The 24,135-nt window shown below is 43.4% G+C and overlaps 1 protein-coding gene across 13 annotated transcripts in view; it reads right to left on the reverse strand.

Annotated features, from left to right (window-relative positions):
• Positions 1-24,135, reverse strand: part of Phactr1 (phosphatase and actin regulator 1) — a 482,351-nt gene that overhangs the window by 81,993 nt on the left and 376,223 nt on the right. For 11 of the 13 annotated variants that reach the window (XM_028867741.2, XM_028867747.2, XM_028867746.2 and 8 more), the window contains 2 exons: positions 3,282-3,449; positions 852-1,058 (listed from right to left, as the gene is read on the reverse strand). In XM_028867741.2, coding sequence (XP_028723574.1) covers positions 852-1,058; positions 3,282-3,449 — 375 coding nt within the window. The remainder of the gene's footprint in view (positions 1-851; positions 1,059-3,281; positions 3,450-24,135) is intronic. The other 2 variants (XM_028867750.2, XM_028867751.2) reach the window with 1 other exon arrangement.

A 24,135-nucleotide genomic window follows, 5' to 3' on the forward strand; every position in this document is an offset into this window, starting at 1 on the left:
CTGTTTGCAAAAACACTAAATATGTTGTATAAAAGCAATTGAAAGGTGTCTGATTATATCATAGATGGCAAAATGCAATTTCATTACACATCCAACTCTATATCTGCACGTACATCCACTAACCACACAGAATGAAGGCACAAAAAGCATTTTACTGCAACTCTGCTAAGCCTGTACGTCCCCCCAAGGGATTTCCCACACATCGTGTTGGTTATTTTATTGCTCTTGCTTTTTGAGATAGGGTCTCATATAACTCAGGCCGTCCTCTAACTCACTGAGTAACCAAGATGATCTTGAACTCCTGATCCTCCGGCCTTCACCTCCCAAGCGATGGGATTACAGGCATGCACCACCATGCCTAGCTTCTTTCTTTTTAAAGAGAATTGACAGTAAGTGAATGAAATTAGTTTTAATTGCAGAAATATTCTAGACTTTAGATCAACAACTTACAAACATTTAAAGCCTTAACAGACTCATTATGAAGGAAGCAAAGCACTTTTCTTTGCCTGTGTAAACATTTTGACATTGATTCTAATTGGCCCAGATGGGCAATAATCTTGAACTGGTCACATAAATGCGACGTACATATTTACAGATACACATATGACAGATAACACCGGAGGCTCCTGGCATATGGCTGGCAATTGCCTATCCAAAGCTTCTTACAGAGAGATGGAAACTCTGGTCCTGACCTCATGTACTAACACACACCTACAAATACCCAAACACCCCCTGGAGTCATCTTCCCAGAGTCGCCTATTCAGGCTTCAGATAAAAAATAAACAAGAGAGAAAGACACTATCCCATGAAGGGAGGGAGGGGCTGTGCGCCTCAGAAGACATTGGACTTACCTGTTAAGTGGTTGGCAATCCGGGCAGTGGGTTTGGGAGGCAGGGCCGGGGGCTGCTTGAGAAGGGACAACTGCTTCACTGGGGTCTCCTCATGGTCTCCAGAGAAAGCAGCAGGTTTTTTGGGGGGCAGGAACAGAACTGGTTTGGCTGAAGGATCTTGGGACAGGAGGACTCCAGACTCACTGGCAGAGGGACTCTCTTGAGACACTGAGGGGACAACCACATGATACACAGGAGACATTACACAAACGCAGTGCACGCTGCTCAGGGACACAGGACAGGGACGTTGGTAGCCCAACAAGACAGCAGAGTGCTACCCGCTACAGGCCGTAACGGGCACACGGAGAGCTAAAGCAAGGACAAGAGAAATCCAAGCAAGCAGGTGGGATGCAGAGGGGCAGGGAGGGGAGGCAGAGGAGAGAGGGGAGATGAAGAGAGGGCAAAGGGGCAAAGAGGGAGGGGCAAGGGCATTATCTCACGGAAGAGGCCCCCACTTCAAACTGAGCCTGCATCATCCAAAGTCTACAGATGCTCTGCCGTGTGACTCAGGAGACCACAGGCACGGCTAACAGGGCAATGTGTAGAACAGGGACTTTGAGTCCCCTACGCTGAACCAGAAGAGCCGCCACCTCTCCTTGGGTCCCCGAGTTCTTCCTTAGCTGAGAGAAGAGAAAGGCCACAAACTGGCGGCGAGTACTGGTGCTGTCCACTGGGTCTTGCTCTCTGATCTAGGGCACCAGGTGGCAGCCAACACGGTTGGCACTAGCAGGTTATACACACAGGCTTTGGTGGCTGCTCCTCCAAGCTCTGGGGTGGTCAGAACTGAGAACCAGGCTTTCAAAGAGGACCTAGTTCTGAGGACACACTCTTGCCCTGCCTGGCTCTATAAATCCTCACAAGGCAGAGGATGCACAAAGGCTACACCTTTTCATTTGTCAGTTCCCTCACTTCCTGCTTGCCTGCTTTCTGGTTGTCTTCTTTTTTTTTCCCCCTTCCCTTTTCTTCCCTGCCCCTCTTCTTTCCAGGGTCTCATACATTCTAGGCTTGGTTGACCTTGAACTTGCAATTCTCCTGTTTCTACCTCCTGAGTGCTGGGATTCCAAGGTAGGTGCCACCTTGCCTTGGAACTAACTAGGTACATGGTACTAGGGATTGAACCCAGGGCATCATGCATGCTAGGCAAGCACCTAGCAACCAAGTCACATCTTAGCTCCTACTGTCTTGTTTCAGTTCTGCCCCCATTTCTCCACTTGGCCCTAACTCTTCTTTTCCCCACAGGAGCTTCCTGGTAGGTTACTCTGCTGAATTGCTATGAAGTGGCATATTACTACTTTCTACTGCGCTGGCAACCTGGGTAATAAGGGTAAAACCCTGGGGCTCAGCTGGGGCAGTAGATTTCACTAAAAGAGTCTAACTGCGAAATTCCATGGGTACAAGGGAAGTTGGGTTGAAAATTGAAAATTCAGTGTTCTTGTTTGAAAATTCTAAAGGGCAAAATATAGCTCAATTGTCTGCCCCACCACCTGCCCCGGCCCCCGCCTTCCATGACTGACACAAGGAGGCAGTTTATAAAGGATTCTTCCCCTTCCCTGCCTTCCTTCTCCCCTGGAGAAATTATTGTCTGCACAGCAGCACAATTCTGCAAAGAAACCTCGACACCCTGAGTTTTTCCCACCTCAAGGGACATTGTTCTAATCGGCGCTGGAAACAGCTGGCCAGGTCCCACAGTGAAATGTGAGAACCAACTTGAGGAAAACAAGTCCCCCACCCTCTACACAAGTAAAGTGTTCACGTAGATGCTGCACATGGCAGCACCAGGGCTATGGTCTTTACACCCACACTCCAGGTGGTCTCCGAGGCTCCTTCCCCAAACCGCCTGACATGTGCTATTCCTTCCTGTTGGTAGGGTCTCATCTTTGGGCTGGTTAGGAGGGCTCTGCACTCCCTGAGAGAGGCAGAATGGCCACTGGGGTGACAGTGGACCAAAGAGGGAGGCAATAATTAGAAGGCATCTCGACTTATCTACAGGCAGGCTCTGGCTTAGCTGGGAAATTGTATACAATTTAACAAATATGTCCATTGGCCAGGTCTTTGGGACAGGAGGATTTGACAGGTCTAGATGGAATTCTTTCAATTTATCTTAACAAAGATGAGTGTTAGCAAACAGTATTTCAAACCATCCATATTATAAGATAAGTTATAACACTTTTAAAGTGATATAAGTCACAGAAGTGTTTTTACAAACTATAAAACATTATTTGAAAATGGCATCCATATTTTCTTAGGCTCAGTTATACAGACAACAATGGCATAAGTTTCTCCCACATTTTGAGGTCTTCACACTCTGGATGGCTAAAATGGGCATTCCAAGTCCTGCTAGGAGACTGTAACATCCTGGAGACCCACCCCATGCCTCTGCCAGGTTATTACCTGGTCCATCCATGATATCTGAAGCTTGGAGCACCTCAAACGAGCAGGGGTCCCTGGGCATTGGTACAGGCTCCATTTCCGACAGGGCAGGCAGGGAGAGTTGGCTGGAGCTCAGGGACTGGCCATTCTCCAGGGAGTCGTCATCATTCGAAATGGAGAGCTCTCCATCTGTGGGGGAGAAGGAGAGGGCAGCATCAGGCAAGGTGTGTCCTCATGGTGACACTCAAGGCTGCTGACAAGTCTAGATGCTCCGAACCATCTTTATCAAGGTCAGTATCTGCACTTGACAGCAACTCCTTGTTTTCAAAATGTGTACCTTTAGAGAGAGAGCCCATATGCTTCTGGGAAGTACTTTTCAGCCATTCACAGCAACTTGTCTGTTTTTTTTCTCCATCCTTTTGACCATAGTCTGTCCTATGAGCTATGTGTGTAAGGTTTTTTCCTTTTAAAAGACTTACTCAAGTTTTAATTATGTCTGGTTGTGTCTATGTGTGGTATGGCAGTTTGAAAGGAGATGGACTCCTTGAAGGGAGTGGCACTAATGGGAGGTGTGGCCTTGTTGGAGTAGGTGTGGTCTTGTTGGAGGAAGCATGCCACTGTGGAGGTAGGCTTTGAGGTCTTAGATATGCTCAAGCCTCCATGATGATAATGGACTGAACCTCTGAACTGTAAGCTACCCCAATTAAATGTTTTCCTTTATAAGAGTTGCCATGGTCATGGCGTCTCTTTACAGCAATAGAAACCCTGACTAAGACATGTGGGCATGTGAGCAGAGGTATTCTATGAGGCCAGAATAGAGCATCAGGACATGAGCTGTCCCTCTCTGTTGACAGGGACTCATCTTTGGGCCCATTAGAATGTCTCTGTATCTCCCAAGAGAGGCATATTGGCTGCTTAGGTGACAATGGACCAAGGAAGGAGGGACTCCAGAGCGTGGCACTACAGCTGTAGTAAGAGGCAACTTTAAGTCTCCCAGCATAGCTGCTGAGACCTGAACTCAAGTTTTCTGCAGGGACAGTATGAGCTCTTAGCCACCAAGCCTCTCTCTAGCCCTTACTTTTTTTCTTAATAAAAGTGAATGCAAATTATTTTTTCCTTTTAATTCTTGAAAGTTGTAGGAACTTAGCAGGCAACAGAGACTGAAGATCCAAGATTGAGAATTGTTACATTAAGGAACAAATATTGCCATGGCTATTGGTGGTTCGCCACAAACTGACAGTAGTGCCCTATTGCCGAAGACAACACCCACACAACTCATTGAACATGGAGAAGCCAAGCTGGTGCCTACCGAGAGCCTTCACCTCTACTTGCTGGTGTTCATGGTACTGGAAGGTACTCTGCCTGCTACCAAAGGAGAAAGATAAACACCAACCCAACTAAAAAAACTCTTAATCTACAATGGTAACTGGCCTGCAAGATTCGCTGATGCAATAGTGGCATAGAGCTTGTGGGGGTAAGCAACCAATGTCTGATTTGGGATAAGGCCCATTCCCTGAGATGGAATTCATACCTACCGCTGCTTGGGTAGTCAAGAACCTGAGACTAAACAGGCCAGAGACCTAGGGAAAAACCAGATACTATTGTTCCACTAAAGGAACATAGCAATAAAATGACTCGTAATGACTTTCTGCTGTACGGATAGATCTGAGTCTTGCTCAGCCATCATCAGAGGAGGTTCCTCCGGGAGCAGGTGGAAATCAATACAGAGACCCACAGCCAGACAATATACGGAAAGTGAGAGATCTCTGAACACTCAGTCCTAAAAGGGATGTTTCCATTAAACCCTTCTCAGTGCTTAGGAAACTCTTCAGAAGAGGAGTCGGGAAGAGTGTAAGAGCCAGAGGGGATGGAGGACACCAAGGAATCAAGGCCTCCTAAAGGACTGACATACATATGAGCTCACAGAGATTGAGGCAGCACACACAGGGCCTGCACAGGTCTGCACCAGATGGGGTCCTAGAGCTGAAAGAAGAAGTGGACACATGCCTCCATCCTAACACAGAAACCATCTCCAGTGGATTGCCACTTGCAAATGAAAGATGATGTTTTGCTTAAGGAAATCTCACTTAGGGGAACAAATAACCCATAAGGGTAGATTCCATGCCCAGCAGTAGATGACCCACACAAAATGAACTCAATGGCATCTTTGGAGGCTCTTTGTCTCATAATGCTAAGTCAGGGCATTTTCTCCCACTCTACAGGCCCTTTGTATATACATTATGACTTCTGGTCAGAGGTTTTAATAGGTTTCCTGTGTGTGTGAAAAGGTGTTTCTGTGTCTATATGTGCTCTTGGGATTTTTCTTCACCTCTCTTTGTTGTTTTTTCATATTCCACTTTGTGTGTTTTTGATTTATTTTATTATTATTCCTTAGATACCTGTTTATTTATTTATTTTTCTAATGAGAGACAGAAAGGGTGTGAATTCAGATGGGAGAAGAGGCAAGGAGGAACTGGAAGGAGTAGGGGGAAGAGAAACCATAATCAGAATATATTATACAAAAAAAATCATTTTCAATGAAAGAAAAACAGTAACAACAAACAAAAGCAAAATCCATTGGGGAGCAAAGAAGTAGTGAGGAGATGTAACTCCAGGTCCAAAGAAGGAGATCATTCACCTGTTTACCTCTGTCCTCATCCAATTCTTGAGGTGAGTAAGCGTTTAGGAAAATCTGTAACCCCTACCTAACAGGCTATGGCAGCCCAAGGCAGCTGGGAAGTGCCAGATCCTTTTGGTGCCAACCACCAACCATGTCAGCTTTGATCTGCTTGAAGCTCAGGCCCTCCAAGGGCCGATTTGAGGATCAAAGACTCCCCGCTCAATGGCCATTTGTTAAATCAAAACTCCCCTCAGCGTGATTTCATCTTCACCCAGGGAGTCTTAGATAGCTAAACATTAAAGCCAAATTAATTTTTCAAGAGGACTTAATGCTCTTTCAGTCAGATGAATAAACACCCAGATGAAAGATGAAGTCGTGCCTACTCAGAAACAGAGCCTGCAAAGCAACCGCCTGACTTCAAACTGGAGAGAGAGAGAGAGAGTTGTAGAAATAAAAGCGAGCTGAAGCTGGTGTTAATCTTCCCTTTCGATAAACTCCTCGCAGTGTTTTGATTTTATACATCTATGATATCTGATAGCACTGAACTCCTTCATATCACCCCATTAGAAGTGCCTCCAGTAAAATGTGTGTTTGCTAGAGTAATTTATTAAACCAGCAGGCTGCAAATAGTACATGATTCGAGGACCAACAGTGTTTGACAAGGATTGTCCATAAACATTAATATATATATAAACTCGTTGAAGCAGACGGTCACACACAATACTGGCCTTTGAAGGCCAGGTTGGATCTCTTTATCTTCTTTTCATTCAGCCTTTCTGCACACCCTAAACAGTAGCAGATGTTATTATCACAGAGATGAAACATACGATTGTTACTTCTTCAGAAGAACACAAGAGCAGGGCAGGACCTTAAGGCCCATGCTATGAAGCTTACCCAGCTGAGCTGCAGGGTGGGGAACGCTGTGCTGTGTTAATGTGATCTTATAGTACCCCAGTCATCCAACATTGTGTTAATGTGACCTTAGTACCCCAGTCATCCAACATTGTGTTAATGTGACCTTATAGTACCCCAGGCATCCAACATGCTTCTGTTTATCATGTTCAAACTGTTACCATGGGAAGTGGCTCCATAGCAAGACCCTAGTTAGTGGAATGATGGCATGACTGTCATTCGGTTTGGATACATCTTCAGGAGGCCACTCTGATTCTCGATGTTCTGAGCATGTTCATGGCCCTCGAGAAGACAACCCGAAGAGGGGAGGGTCTTAATGCAACCACGAGTTTTGCTTTTTTGGACCACTGATGCTGTGGAATGACGGTTGCCTGACTTAAGAGTTGAGAGTACCACGAAGGTAACTCTGGGACAAAAGATGCAGCTGCAGCTGGATTTCCCTGAAAGACACCTGTGACTCTGGTTTCATTAAGGAAGTCAGTACACAATCTTGCTGGGAAATTAGCTAACTGAAAAGCCCTGTGGCTCCCTTCTCTCGGGATGTCTTCACTTCCTCAAATTGGAGCTACTCGTGGATAAAAAAAGGGGCTTTGCTAGGTTGTGAAGACCCAAGCTACTTTGCAGAGGGATCAGCCTTGGGAATTTTGTTGTTGTGATTGATAAAGACACATTTCCATTGAAAAAAATAAAAAAGGGCAAAGACATAAAAGATGTTGATGACGCTGGGCAGTGGTGGCGCACGCCTTTAATTCCAGCATTCAGGAGGCAGAGGCAGGTGGATCTCTGTGAGTTCGGGGCCACCCTGGGCTACCAAGTGAGTTCCAGGAAAGGCACAAAGCTACACAGAGAAACCCTGTCTCGAAAAACAAAAAAACAAAAAACAAAACAAAACAAACAAACAAAAAGATGTTGATGACACCCCCAGTCTACCTAACAGAAGCAGTTTCTTCTTTCTGTGAATATTTTTTATGGCTATAATTCTACTGTGTTTCAAAATTTTGTGTGTTGGGGCTGGAGAGATAGCCCAGTGGTTAAGAGCACTGGGTGCTCTTCCAGAGGACCTGGGTTCTGGTCTCAGCACCCATATAGTGGCTAACAATGGTCTGTAACTCCAGTCCTATGAGATCTGACTTCCTCTTCTGGCATCTGTGGGCACTGCATACATGTGGTACACAGATTTACAAGCGGGCAAACCATCAATACACATTAAAAAAAAACTTTAAAGAACTGTGTCTTGTTTTTCAGTTTTATTATTATGATCTCAATTACAATTCTGTTACAATTATATTAGATGTTTCCTTAGCTTTCTCCCTCACATTCCTACCAAGCATTAAAAATTCCCAACTAATTGCTTAGCATAAAGGTAGTATAGTATGATGTCGGCTGCACTATTTCCATTTAAATGTGCCTTATAAAATGTGATAATGAAGGTATTTAAGTCATAATGGTATTTTCAGTGTTTTATGCCATTATGAAAAATAGCTGAGAGACCATCTTACTTAGGATTTTTTTTCTGTAATTAGAATTCTAATGTCTACTGACACATAAATGGTCTTTGTGAAGTTATCTAAAGGTTTTTCTACTTTTACAGATATCAGTAATTTGTAGAACAATATATCTTAGTTTCTGGGAAGTTCTTCAATATTAACAATGTTAGTTAAATCTACTGAGCTACCTATCTATCTCTACTCCATACATCCATCTATATACCTATTCATCCATCTATTCACCCAGCATCCATCCATCCATCCATCATCCATCTATCCATCCATCCATCCATCCAGTCTACATGTTTATCTACACAGACACATATTTATATGCATATTCAGTAGAAATGAAAACTATTCAATAGATAGGATAAATTCATAATCTTATTCACGACCAAGGTGAGTAGTTACAAAAATGAATCACTTTATTTGGATAGATTCATGCTGCTTGAGGAGTGAATATGGTAAAAATATACTGTATGCATATATGAGATTTTCAAACAATAAATAAACATATTATATTAAAAAGAATCATGTTGCTACTTCTTAAAGTAGGACTCAAATATTTTCATGATTTCATTTTATAACACACACTAAAGCTAAATAGTGCAGCCAACATCATATACTATACTACCTTCAAGTCACGTAATTAGCTGGGAATTTTTAATGCTTGGCAGGGATGTGAGGGCAATCTGGCTGTGACAGCTCTCACTCCATTGATCACCTGGGTTCATAGAGCTGATCTAGCTGACTGAGTGAGTGTCCTCTTCCTCCCTCACCACTCCATGTGTGCCTCTTCTGAAGTTATAAGCTCCACTGAGAGGATGCTCTTCTCAGAATAGAGAAGGACCAATCTTCAGTTGAGGTCTTCAATTCCCATTGCTATGCTCACCCAGTAGAACCTCCAAACAAACTCAATGCTTATTAATTCTAAGTTTGATTAATTCCAAGACTAATTTGGTTCTCTGTGTCATCTTACTGCTAGTAAGTACTGTTAATTAAGCACTGTAACAAGCATTCAAAATTGACACGAGTAGAAGAACTCTCCTGATTCCCCACTCCTAAGAAGAATCAACCCCTCTCCATGACTAAGATGAGGCAGGTGGGTTATTTGTCCCTACATCTATCCAGGTCATCACCCTCACTTTATCATGGATAATATAGTGAACTAGCCATAGAAGTTATTTTGATGTTTTATATGGCCTTTTAAAGGTCTCTGTGCTGATGGTTAAAATGGCACATGATAATCGATAATCATATGTTTCCTAGGAGAACTAGAAAATGTGACTGGGAGGAAGTGGAAGGACACAAAGGAGGGGACATCTTATCAATGTGATGGGCTTCAGAATCACCATGGAAACAAACATTAAATGTCTATGCTCAAGTTTTAGGTTAACTGGGGTGGGAAGACCCACCCTAAATGTGGGAGGTACTGGTCCATGGGCTCAGGTCTTGGACTGTATAAGATTCTGATCAATTAAATTTGTTCAAAGCTAAAGATAACTAAAAATTTATTTTCAGATGAATGTCACCATGGAGAGTGGGTGACAGAAATTCAAGTACTCATGGACACTGACATACCAACAGCTTCTACTTAAAAAAAAGGTGCATGAACACTGGATCTTTTGTTTTGAGAAGGTGCCAGGTTCATGGTCCTGTGGAATTTGAGATAAAAAGAATGTCAGTTTTAACTCTGAAAAACTTTAATAAAGTTACACTTACTATGGAAGCTGATTTTCTTTCTTTTTTCTTTTTCAAGACAGCTTTGTGGGTGCGTGGGTGCATGCGTGCGTGCATGTGTGTGTGTGTGGCCTTTGTCCTGGAACTTGCTCTATAGACCAGGCTGGCCTCGAACTCACAGAGATCTGTTTCTGCCTCTCGAGTAATGGATTTGCCACCATTGCCCAGCGGGAAGCTGATTTCCTATGCTGTGGTGTTATGGCTTCTATAAAAACTTATGCTTACAAATGTAGTTCTAGTGGGGTCAAAGAGTTCTTCTTTAATGAATTACGGTCAAATATGAGTGTGGAGAAGAGTTTACTTTACTTATATGCATACACAATAAATATACTGAACCATTACTTCAATAAGTTTCATATGTATCAATAATTTAAACATAAAACTTCAAACTAGAATGAATAAAAATAGAAAAATAGAGAAAAAATATATTTATTCAGGCTGCACAGAGGAAGCCAGATGGATAGTTTTGATGTATTCATACAACTTTCTGATTTTTAATTTGCAAACTGGAATGGTGCAAAAAGAATGAAAAAAGCCGAATAGTGGGAAAATAGGAGCTAAATATAGTGGGAAAATATGAGCTAAATATAGCTGACAAAAGAACAAAATATTCCAATGAGGATGAGTATTTGTGCAGGTAAATCAAAACCGAGTCCCGGGCATCGCTTTGGAAATGTATAACCTTGCTGGGAATGCGATCAATGTGACTGAAATGACCGTGTGGGTGACGCTGACACAAGAGAGTATTTGAAGTCATGCCACTTACAAGTGGGGGAGAACAATATGCTCACGTTGGTGACAGTGACATGAAGTTGAGAGATGCACGGAGGAGGCCAGAATGCTGAAGGGAATCCACCCAACATAAGGAAAATTTGATGACCATTAACTTTCCCCACTATGATGATGCCTATGTTTAATTTTTTATTGCCTGCATGCATTCTATGTGAATGTATATTCATGTGTGTGTGGCTTCAGGTGTATGATGTACATGTGATGAGGTGAATTCCTTAGGCGCTCTCAATCTACAGAGTCTCTCACTGGCCTGGAAGTCTTGAGTAGAGTATGCTGACTGGCCAGCAAGTCCTACAGATCTGCCTGTTGCTGCCTCTCTAATACTGGGATTTAAGAGTGTATATCACTGTGTTTGGCTTTTTCATGCAGGTCCTGGGCCTCGAGCTCAGGTCCTCAAGCTTTTTTGGCAAGCATTTTGCTGCCTTGGCTGTCTCCTCAGCCTGTGTCCATTGACCAATATTCCAACAAGAATAGAGGAGGGGCTCAGGATGCTGTTGACAGACAGTTGATGGCTGCCGGGGGAGGGAGAGCCAGTTTTCTCCAGGGGCTGTGGCCCATGGTAGATTACCCATGCCCCAGGGGGTGGAGTGGCACCTGTGAGTATAGGGGTAACAATAATTGGACTCAGTGGGTTATAGAGACAAAAAGGGGGGAGGGAGAAGATGAAGAAGAAGAATGAAGAAGACAGAGATGATGAAGATATGAAGCGGCAGGGGGATGTGAGTGGCCCATGAAGAGTTAGAAAGGGGAAGTAGGGGTACATATGATCTAAATACATTATATAAATACATGAAATTACCAAAGGAAGAATTCTTTTATAATCTGGGAAAAAAGACACAAAGCTATACATGGAGTCTCATTAAGAGCCTTATTAAGTTCAATGCAAAACTAAAAACAAAACAAAACACCCCATCCTCCCAAAATTTTTGTGAAAAAGGAAAACCATTCCTCATTCCTTTGGTTCCTACCAGAAGAATTCTTCCTAAGTGTTCCTACTTCTTACCTAGTTCTTGAATCTCCACAGAGTTAGTCCATCACTAAGATACAACCTCTAGTCCTCCATCATGGCCCATTGGGTACAGCTTCAAGCTATGCTTCTTTCTTTCTCTGGACTGGTGTTAATTCAAGGCATGCTTTAGCACTTCCTGGGTGATTTGACCTGGGAGTAGGAGAGTGGCAGGTCCATCAGCAACGCCCTCCAGTCCAGATAGTACCAGTCATCATGGTGAGATCCTACCCTACCTTCCTGTTTACATCATTTCTCAAATGGTTCACAGGCCCGGGGATGGACAGGGTGACTGCAGTGGGCCCCTCATCCTGAACAATCTGCAAGGAGAATGTTTCTTCCATCTCAGGTAAAAGGAAATGGAAGGAGCCATAGACAGGCAACAGAAACAATGGTGTCATAAACCACATTCTCTTGAGAAATTTGTGTATTAATGACCAGAGATGCTCATTTTTGGAAGACACTGGTGGGAGGAGAAGGGGCAGGTAGCTTGGAAAGGAGCCTGGCCCCAGAGTATGCGGAAGCCTGGGTCATCTTTGCCATTACTAGCTTGTGACAAGTTCCTTTACTTCTGGGGACCTCAGTTTCTGTCCTTTTAAACAAATGGACTGACTACATTAGATAATACCAAACTTCCAGATCTTTCTTGCATGGGGTGCTGGGAGATGCAAAAATCCTCTAATCCTTGTAAATCAGCCCAAAGGACAGATGAACTAAACAGCCAGGCATTTTATATCTAAGTTTTCACTCTGGATAGAAAACAAGAACTGGGAAGTAAATGGATGGATTTCTTCTGGCTTACTATATATAGATAAAGTTTTAATTTTATGTAAAAAAAATCTAATGAAGTTTTAGTGTAGATCGAGAGCTTTTTGTTCCTTTTATAAAAACCATCTGAGCACAGCAGAAAGATAGGCAGGAAGTAAGGAGTGAATATTTCTGCATCTCCAATGCCAAGTACTATATTGGACATTTTATTTATGATGGCAATAAAAAGAGCCCTTCAAATAGCATTGCAGATATTTACTATGTGCCAGCTCTGTCTTCATGTTCCTTCTCTCTCTCCTCTCCCTCTTTTTCTCTCTGCTCCTCCTCTCCTCCTTTTTCTTCCCCTCCCTTCTGCTCTCCTGTCTGTTCTTTCCCCTCTCTTTGCTCTCCCCTCATCCTTCATCTATCTATCTATCTATCTATCTATCTATCTATCTATCTATCTATCTATCTATCTATCTATCTACCTACCTACCTACCTACCTACCTACCTACCTACCTACCTATCCTTTCCTCTGAGATTGAGACATTCCATCCTGCAGAGAAGCTCTTCAAGCAGGAAGGTAAACAATTCAAAATAGCTTCAGGAAGTCCCTGAAACTGATCAGATTCACTAGGTGCTTCCTTGACACAGTAATCAATAAAAGTGGGGAGTCCTCTTCAGAAGATGGAAGCCAAACTGCAAAGGAGACTCTGAGACCAGAACAGATGCCTGGAAGGAGCAGAAACCAGCTGAGCATCCTGGACGAGGTTTAGAGCAGAGTTACTTAGAAAGGACACTCTTCAACCTGTTGATCTGCCTGCAGGCTGTGCAGTGTTCTCTAGGTTCACAGCCTTTGTGCACTGTCACCCATGTTGGGTGGGCTTTGGTGATACAGCTGTCTTGGATTTGTTTCTGCTCCTGTAAGTAATCCCTCACCTATATTCCTGAAAGTAATCTCAATAAAATTCACTGTTCAGCAAATTAGACTTTGCTGATATCCATACTTTGGTATGTCATGGGCTTCCTATTTGGGGTGAATAGATGTGTATGTAGAGCCTCCTCAGGAAAAGTTGGTCACACAAAATATCTATCTATCTATCTATCTATCTATCTATCTATCTATCTATCTATCTATCTATCTATCATCTGTCTGTCTGTCCATCCACCAACCCAACCACCCACCTACCCACCAATTGGATGAAGATAGTATCCAAGTATTATGTGACAATTTTAGACTGAAAACCTTTGGAAGTGTTAGCTAAGCTGCATCCCTTGGGGACACATATGTGCTAGCATTTACACTCACACTCATGACAATGCAAACAGATTTTAATTTGCTGATAATCATTAAGAGCCACAATTACAATAAAACAATGACTCCCAGCTATGTTCAAGTGAATATCATTGTAAAGACATGTAAGAGGAGCCTGATGCAAGAAATTGTCAGCTACTTTTTCCCTCAGAGACTGTCGAGCTTTTCTGGGTTTTCATTTCAGCTTCCCAGAGATGTTTTTTGACTACCAAGTGCATCTTATCATGTGACTGATGAGGCGATACATGGTGATTTCTGTGGAAATGGCACTAGCAATGGACTTAGTCATCATAGCAGCTCATGTCAGTGAGCTGCGACAGTCTTTTAATTTTTTTATGAAATTAATGTACTTTTGCTACTAAACTAGAAAATCCCCCACATAATAAGTGGGCAGACACACTAATCTCTCTCTTTTTTCACGTGTCTGTGTGTAGAATACATGTGTATGAGTACTCACATGTGCATGGGTGTACATGTGTGTGAGTGTGCATGCATGTACATTCATGTAGAGACCCAAAATTGATGCTAGGTGTCTTTCTTGACTTCTCCTTATTGAGGCAGGGTCTCTCGCTGAACCCAGAGTTTGCCAATATGGCTAGTCTACTAGCTAGCTTGCCCCAGGACTCCTGGTGCTGGTGTCTCTACCTACTGAGTGCTGAGGTTATAGTCAGCTGCCCTGCCATATCTACCTGCCCTGCCCAACTTCCATGTGGGTTCTGGAGATCTGCTGTTTGGTCTTCACACTTGCATGGCAAGAACTTTATCCATGTGCCAGCTCTCCAACCCAGAGTCACCATTCTGCAGCTCACAAAGGTGTCATTTAAGCAACAAGATACCTAGCTTTGTAAGAGCTTGCTCATGCTGTAACCTTCCAAATCATCCCTCTTCAAAGACACCGGCTGTTTTGTAACCAGTGAAACCCGACAGCTGATAAGAAACAAGTTACCCAAGGATGTCATTGATGGATTAAGGCTTTAAGCCTCAGAAGTGGAAATGGCTCCCTGGCACTTGTCAACTTTGGAAGAAACATTTCCTTCAATGTGTCTGATTAAATGAAATGGTGTTACTGAGAGTTCACACAATTTTAAGCATGGAGCACGGGAAGTAATACATTCTTATGAAACATTGCCCATTAATGAATTGTTGTCATTTGATGCTTACACATTTAAAACTTAAAACTCTCATTTTTCCTTCAATTAATCCATTAACTAATTAATCACAGACAGGGTGGGACCCGGAGAGAAAACTCTCCAGCTACAAGGGTCTCATTATGAAGCCTGGGAGACTTCCAACTTATGATCCTCCTGTCACAGCTATCTAAGTGCTAGGACTACAGGTGTAGCTTGAAAAGTCTTATTTAAAACAAACAGAAAATGAACAAAGAAATGAGAGAGAAGAGCAGCTTTGTGAGAACGGCTTCATTGCCAGCGAGAACAAGTCATCTTGTATAGTGTGTGCATGTTCTATGTATGCCTGCTTCAAAGTGCCTGAGCACCAGTAGAATTGAAGACAGATTCTGCAGAATCCTGTAGGACCAGGGAACCTATACTTTAAGAATCCACAAGTTGAAGAAACTTTACCTCCCTCTGCAGTTAGAAGCCTTTGGCTTATCTGGACCAACATGTACCCGAGAAAGATTTACGAAGAGCCATGAGGTTCTTTCTGTCAACCGCAGGCATCTTTGACTCATAGACACCCCTTTAACTATCTGTGCAAAATGCATCTCAGTCTTAGGATTTCATCAGTACTGTGATAGCAAAGGTGGTTTCCTATAGCAGTAGAGTGGTCACATTGCAGTATCAGCAAATCACTCACCTCTTCTTTATTGTTGCTATTGTTTTTGCTTTGACATCTTTCTTTAAAATAAAGTATATGCTTTCAATTTATTAGAATCTTTTGATTTTAGCTGTCTTCCCCTCTTACTCAGCGGTTTCTCTAAATCACCAACTATGTAAGTGACAATGATTTCTGAGGTGGTTTAAATGTGAAATGTTCCCCACAGGCTCACATATTTGAACACTTGGTCCCCAGCTGGTGGTGCTGTTTGGAAGGCAGTGTACCTTTAAGGACGTGAAGCCTTGCTGGAGGAAGTATGTCACTGGAGGTAGGCTTTAGCAGTGAGTACTTCCTGTTCATTTTCTGTTTCCCACATATGGATAAAGTTATAACCTCTCAGCTTCTTGCCAGAATGTCTGCCTGTTGCCAGATCTACCCTACCATTATGTACTCCTTCTCACTATGCAACCATAGGCCAAGATAAACTCTTTCTTCCAAGAGTCACATTTGGTCATGGCGTTTTATTACAGCAACAAAAAGTAACTGATACATCTTTTAATCACAAAAATGGCAAATACTGACCTTGGGAAGTGTATTAATTACTCATCTCAGTACTGTAACAAAATACCTGAGAAAAGCAACTTTCAGAAGGAAAGTTGTCTCACAGTTTGATGGGGAAGGTACAGTGGCAGGAATATGAGGCAGTTGGTCACACTGAATCCACAGTAACAAGGTAGAGAGACAGGAAACCTAAAGTCCTACCTGCTTTTCATTGTTCTATTCAGTCCAAGACTCCAGCCCATGGAATGATGACCCCCACACTCATGTCCAGTCTTCCTTTCTTAAACTTCTTTACCAACATTCTTATAGACATGAACAGAAGTTTGTATACAAGGTGAGTCTAGACCCAACATCAAGGGTAGCATGCTGTAGCAGCAATTTCTGCTGTATTCATCAATGCTGCCTGTGGCTGCATGTCATCTTCTACAGACTCCTCTTCACACAAGCTCATGGGGCGTGCTGCTTTTCTAACCTGGCACTCAGTGACCTGATCCCTTCCTAGCCTCAAATTGTAGTGTTTGCTTCCAGAGTCCCTTCGTCCTTGGTCCTGGGCCCTGAACACTGATGCTTTTGTAGCAACTGTATTAATTCTGACCTTATCTATAACGATGAATTATCATGTCTCTGACCACTATTTCTAAATAATGATTCTGGCTCTGAGGATCGTAAAAGAAGAGACTATTTTGCCATTGCTATTTTGATATCAAAGATGCAACATGGACAGGGAATTGTGGTGATATTGTATTCCCCAAAATATTGTGCACCCTAATAAACTTATCTGGGGTCAGAGAACAGAACAGCCACTAGATATAGAGGCCAGAAAATGGTGGCACACTGGCCTTTAATCCTAGCATTCCAGAGGCAGAGATCCATGTGGATCTCTGTGAGTTCAAAGCCACACTGGAAACACTAGGTGGTAACAAGAGCCTTTAATCCCAGGAAGTGATGTAAGAAAGCAGAAAGGTATTTAAGGCGTGAGGACGAGGAACTAGAGCCTGGTGAAGCTTTTAGGCTTTTGAGTAGCAGTTCAGCTGAGATCCATTTGGATGAGGACTCAGAGGCTTCCGTCTGAGGAAACAGGATTATCTGAGGAACTGGTAAGGTGAGGAAGCTGTGGCTTGTTCTCTGATCTTCCAGCATTCACCCCAATACCTGGCTCCAGGTTTGTTTTTATTAACAAGACCTTTTAAGATTCGTGCTACAGGGAATGTACATACAATAAACTGAATGGCACAGTTTCTGTCCTGTACAGTATTATAACATCAATTGCACAGAATTACATTATCACCATGCAAGGGGCCTTCCACTGTTAATAGGAAGCCCAGTTGAGACCAGATTCTAAGATTTCAAAATTCTTTACAGGTTAGAGTTGTAGCAGGTCAGCAGCAGGGGCTTGCTATATCCAAATTTGAGCCAAGGTCTTGAACAAGGCACCCACATGTAGTGGTTAGTCACAGCTAACATTTTAAATGTTGCTTACCAGCCATATTGGCCATACTTATTCTATGGTTGCATGGGTTAGTGGCTACTGTACCAAGATAGAATGTTTCCACTATTGCCCAAAGTTCTAGAAAGTAGACCTGGAAATGGTAATAATGGGCCTAAGGCATATGTGATGTTTTTCCATGGAGGATTAAAGTGAGTTGCTTTAATCTGGTTCACAATGCAATGAGTAGTCTATTCTTAAAATATATTTCCATGGTAAGGAGCTAGGATCCCTGGAAAGATAATGTTCTTTGTATGATGGTGGAGGTTGTGAGCAACACAGGACTATATGACATGGGTGAACAAAGCCTTTGGGGGAATTCCTGGAGCCTTATAATAGAATCTCAGTTATAGGGTGTGCTGGCGAGGTGTACGAGAAGATAAACTGGGAATGAATAGCACATAAAGGAGGATGAGGAACAGGACAAGGTTCATGGTGGAGACGACAGCTCATAGCTGTTAACATCTACTTGAGCTGAGGAAGACAGTTCAAATCAAAGGGGTCCCTTAATCCCCTAACAACTCCATGCAAGCAAGGTCCAGAAGAGAGTTTAATGGTTCATCACTCTGTTGCACTACCAGGGACATGAGGAGGCCGACTAGCTGGTAGCAAATATCTTCAACAGAGCAGACTAAGGACCAGGAGCTGCAAGTGGGGATTGAAGGTGGAAATGATGCTAAAGTCTGGTATAGTTGGAAATTCTGGGATAGGAGCCAACTAAAAAGCACAGTTCAAGGAGATGGAAAAGGTGTTCAGTATTTTCTCTACATATAAAGGGAGAGGCAGGACCAGAGCCCTAGGGTTGGGTCTCCTATGTGACTACTGGTGCTTGCAGATATTCATGTGGGAGAAAGGCTAAAAGTCCCACTGACTTGTCTATCTACACAAGCCCTGGGCAGAAGTATGGAGTCAGAAAAAGTTCTCTAAGTTAAAGGCATCTTAATTCCTCGCTTCCTCGCTTCCTCGCTTCCTCCCTCCCTCCCTCCCTCCCTCCCAATCATTTTTTTTAAAGCAAATAGCCTCAGATGTTTTGTTCTCCATGATATAACTAATGTCAGTAAAGGTCAGTAGTGGTGGAGTGATGAGGTATCAGAAGACAGGGTAGCTCATGGATGGATATGTTGTCTGCCTAGCCCAAAGTCCCTCTCTGCCCTGAGCTTAAAGGAACAATCCAGACAAGTAGATGGAAAGGGTGGTATCGAGTAGGTTTTCTGATGAGAACCCGTAATAGGAACAATTTGCATCTAGTAGTTATGTCTGCAAATTCTAGGGTAATCCTAAAGAACCCATGGGCAAGACTTTCTTGTCTCTAGAGAGAGAATAGAGCCCTTGGTTATTCCTCTTGGGACTGTGGTGTATACATGTGACGCTAGAGCCATTGCAGCCATCACAAAGACTTGTATCGCCTGAAGATGGTGTCTCTTAACTAGGCCACATAGTTGACAAATTAACCAATAATGGCATGACCCCACCATAGACTTTATCATGCCATACTCATTCATTTAGACATGCAATAGCTTTCAAGTGAACAACGATAAGCTCTAAGCCTTGCTCAAGGCACCGGAGACATTCTAAAGGACACACTTGTAATGTCTAAAGGACAAATGCCTTATGAATGTTCCAATTTGCTTACTGTTTTAGACTTTATGAGTCAAATTTTTTGTTGCCTGCAGTCAGAGCTTCCTAACTTACACCCTGCTGACTGCATATTGGCTTTACAGGTAGCTGAAACACAGCTACAATTACATAGTATAAAATAATCGAAAGGACCCTTTCTGATCTTTCTCTTTCTCTCATGCATTGACATTTTGGAACATCACCTCACCCACAAGTAAACCACAGTCTCCTGTCATGTCTTCACAATGTCGCCTATTTCTAGTTTACTTTTTAATTCCTTGGCACCTTCTCATCCTAGGATGATTCTCCTTACTCTCAGATTACTTTTAATTAGTAGAACATTAAATTTTGAAGGTCCTTGTGTTTTTTTTTTTTTTTTTTTTTTTTTATCAAGGCCTTCATTTATTTGTGTTTTCTCAGAGAACTACCATCCATTTACCAGGACTTTGCAACTGTGATGGTTAATTATCACTGTCAGCTTGACTGGATTTAGAATCACCTGGGAGACACACCTCTGGATGGGTTTGTGCAACTGTTCCCAGGGATGCTTTACTGGGCAGGGAAGACAGACCCTGAATGGTGGCTCCAGTCTACAAACCAGGTTCCAGGCTGAATGAAAAGGAGAAAAGGAGAGAGCCAGATGAGCGGCAGTGTTCATCTCTCTCTGCCCCCTGACTGCAGACACAATGTGACTGGGCACCACGTGTTTCTGCCACCACAGCCACTCTTGCTACCGCGTCTTCCCCGCCATGATGGTATGTCACCCTAAGCCGCAAACCAAAATAAATGTTTTCTGAAGTGGATTTCGCCAAGTATTTCATCACAGCAATGATAAAAGTAAATAATCATGAACACACACACACACACACACACACACACACACACACACACATCTAGGAACTCTAAACCACATCTAGCCCAGGTCTCCCTCTATAGCTTAGTGTCTGTCTGACAACCGGCTGGATGTCTTGGTCAACGAAGCCAATCACCATGATATTGCATGTTTTCAGTTGACTTCTCTGGGCTCCCAGCTCCATGAATGGTCCCTGTCCACCTGGTTACCTAAGCCCCTTTACTCTTCTCCCCTCACACTCCCCAATGTCGAAGTGTTCGAGGATTCTTCTGACCTCATCTCCTAGAACTTTCCAACCTGATGCCTCCCTTATGCCTAGGACTTTTACTCCGGCCACCCAGTCCCATGCTCTCTGGATCCCAGTGACTAATGGCTGGCTGGTCTCCCTGACTCATGTCTTGGACTATCTCCTAGTCACCCACTCTCTCCTGTAGGATGACTGATGAGGCCATGACTCTGATGGTCAGAGAGGCTCTCCTAAAGCTCTGCAAATGCCCTTAGTGAAATAGGCATGGAAAGGGCTCAGTGCTCCAGCTTATGCAACCTGCCTGACTCTTTACTGGGTAGACAGGATGTTCATTCCTTCTTCATTTTCTCAAATGGTGCTTCTGATGGTGCTGGGCCTTCATCTATGGGCACCCTCACCCCTTCCCATCTTCTCTAGGACAATTCCTGCCCATCCTTCAGCATCCCCAAGCACTCCTCCTTGCAAGGTGCCTTCCAAGAGTCCCCTGGCCTGTGTGAAAGTTCATTACTTCCCCACTGTACCTGCCAAGCTGTTTGTGGGTTAGCCATGGAGCCTGCCCTATCTTACTAGTACTTTTGATTCCCAGAATAATGCCTGCATGCTGGGCATGGTGGCACATGCCTTTTATCCCAGCACTTGGGAGGCAGAGACAGGCCGATCTCTGTGAGTTCAAGGCCAGCCTGGTCCACAGAGCGAGTTCAAGGACAGCCAGGGCTACACAAAGAAACCCTGTCTGGAAACAAACAAGTAAATAAAAAAAGAATAATGCATGCAACATGACAAAGTGGTCAACCAACCCATGATGAACCAAGTTCACTCACTGCTAATTTCCACTAAGGAATAACACTAATTCTTTCATTCTTCTGGCTTGGGCAGGTTTTTTTTTTTTTTTTTTTTCTGAGATCTGTTATTGCCTAAAAGGAGATTTACTTATTTATTTATGTATATGTATGTGTGTGGTGGTGTGTGTATGCCACATGGGTACACATGCCTGCAGAGGTCAGAAGAGGGCATGGTTAATCTTCACAAAAAGTGAAGTCAGAGTAAAGCAGTGGTGTTTCCCTGAGCTGGAGTTAAGGCACTTGTGAGCATGTGGGTGCTGGGAACCAAACTCAGGTCCTCTAGAAGAGCAGTGTAGAGCCTTAACCACTCACGCTACCTCCCCAGCCCTAGCTTAAAGGAATATTTAATTACAATTTCTCTTTGTCTTCTTTGTCATTGAAACCACTTCTCATGCACGTCAAGTGAATACCTGTGACATTTTTATAGGCAGAGTTTGTTCACAAGACCCTGAAGAACAAGTGTGAGCAAATTTGGTGTAAGAAGTCCTGAGCTGTCGCACTTGGCTTTATGTTGTGGCTACTGAAAGCATCCACTCTATCTTCATTTTCACACAGTTGCTACAGATCACAGCTTCCTGGAGATGCCATTTGCGGGTACAACAGCAGAGTAGCTAAAATGGGACAAACTGTGGTGTCTGGTGAAGGTTGTGAAAAGCATTGCCTATAAACTGAAGATTTTAAAAGTCCACGCACCTGGGACCAGGTAAATAAGGGGATTCAGAAGGCCACAGCCAACATTTGTCTCCTCTAATACAGAGAAGAATTTTTATTTCCATTTTGAAAAGATGATGACCTTTTAATTTAAATATCAGGCTATAGGCAGGAGGAGGTGGTGGGGAATCATCCATTTTGAGAGCTCCTTCTGTGTATGTAACGACACCTTCCAATTCAGTGGTTCTCAATCTGTGGGTCAAGACCCCAAAGGGGTCACATTTCAAACATCCTGCATATAGGATATTTGCATTAAGATTCATAACAGTAGCAAAATTACACTTATGAAATAGCAACAAAATAATTTTTTGGTTGGGGGTCCCCACAACACGAGGAACTGAAGGTTGAGAGCCATCGTTCCAAAGGTTTTGCTCACCTGAATAAGGACAACAAAACAAAACAAGAACAGAACCCTCAAACTCACACTCTGATGTACTTTATTATTATTTGCTGTGGACCGTTACCTTAAATTCTAGAACTTTCTGGAAAGCCACCTTATTCATAGCTCCTTACCCGTGCTATTCTTTCCTGGAAGCTGACACGTCCTCTGGACTTCCTCCTCCCCTCCATGTAGGATCCTTTGTCCCCAGGGACAACAGAACCTTCAGAGTGGGCTGTGGTAGTGCCAATGATGTCATTGCAGGCTGCCACAAGGACGGGGCAGGCCTGTCTGACAATGCAGGTGAGGTGTCACATCATTCAGCAGCAGATAGCTGGACTCTCTCCCAGAGTCCCTTACCCATCTCCTCTCCCTCCCCTCACTCCCCTCCCCCTCACTCTCTCTCCTCTCCTTCCTTTTCTCTTCCTCATCTCTCTCCCTTTTTCTTTCTCTCTGTCCTTCTCACAAGACGCACATTTATGGGAAGAAACATGCTCATCCCATGTGACACAAGTCACAGTGGTGTTGGGAAATCCAGTGACAAGTCACAGCACCATGGTACTGGGGTGGCTTATATTCTGCAAATCCCGAGCTGCACACCAACTGTGTACATTGTTTGAATGGCCTCTAACTGAACCGCTTTCGAGGTCCTCTGGTTGCCAATACAAAAAGCCTCCCAGAGTTCCTGTGAGATCCAAGAGACCAATAGATGATCTTGGCGAGGCCATTATAAGCTGTGCTCACTGGGTGTGACGTGTGTGTGTGTGTGTGTGTGTGTGTGTGTGTGTTGTGTGTGTGTGTGTGTGTGTGTGTGTGTGTGTTAGCTTCCCATTGTCACAAAATACTTGAGAAAAATCAACTTTAAGGATAAAAGGTCGGTTTTGCCCTCCGTTTCCGAGGTTTCCTCCCACGGTGGCTTGGCCCTGTCACTTTAGGCTTGCGGCAAAGCGGAAGATCATGGTGGGAGAGCACACAAAACTACAGAGCTGCTCATCTCAGGTGGGCTAGGGAGCAGACACAGACTAGACAGTTGCATTTATAATCCTCTCATATCTTAGCTAAGAACATTTTAGATACTAAAATTTGAGTCTTTAGGATAGGACAGCTATTAGAATAATCTCTGTAACATGCCATTTATCTGGACATCTCTGGATTTTAGCAGGTGTCTCTTGTTTGATGTTGTTCTTGCTGGTTGCATATCTATTTTTGTCTATGTTATTACCTTTCTCCTCTTGTGGACAATACTTGATAATCATCGTTTTATATTAGGTTAGAATTTTCTTATTTAGACAAAAGAGGGAGATGTAGTGGATACCTGTTCTACCTACCTATGAACTTGAAGTACCTACCCCTGAGGCATGGCCTGAGGGTTACTTTTCAGACCCCTGTGTGTGTGTGTGTGTGTGTGTGTGTGTGTGTGTGTGTGTGTATGCACACGAATATGTGTGTATGTATTGTAGAGAATACAGGAAAATCTTGGGTATCATTCTTAGGCATTATCTACCTTGTTTTGAGACAGGGTCCCTCACTGTCCTGGAACTCACCAAGAAGGCTAGCCTGGCTAGCCATGGAGCCCCAGGAACCTGTCTGTCTCTGACTTCCCAATGCTGGGACCATAAGTATTCACCACCATACCTTCCTGTCTGGAAGATCAGGTCCTCATGCTCACAAGGCGAGCACTTTTCTGACTGGGCCAACTCCACAGACTACTACTCTGTCTTTGAATCGTTTACCCCGATGACTCAGACAATATCTGAAAGTTAAGGAGCTGATGTCCATATAT

The sequence above is a fragment of the Peromyscus leucopus genome, chromosome 5, assembly GCF_004664715.2.
Source record: "Peromyscus leucopus breed LL Stock chromosome 5, UCI_PerLeu_2.1, whole genome shotgun sequence".
In the NCBI taxonomy this organism is placed as follows: domain Eukaryota; kingdom Metazoa; phylum Chordata; class Mammalia; order Rodentia; family Cricetidae; genus Peromyscus; species Peromyscus leucopus.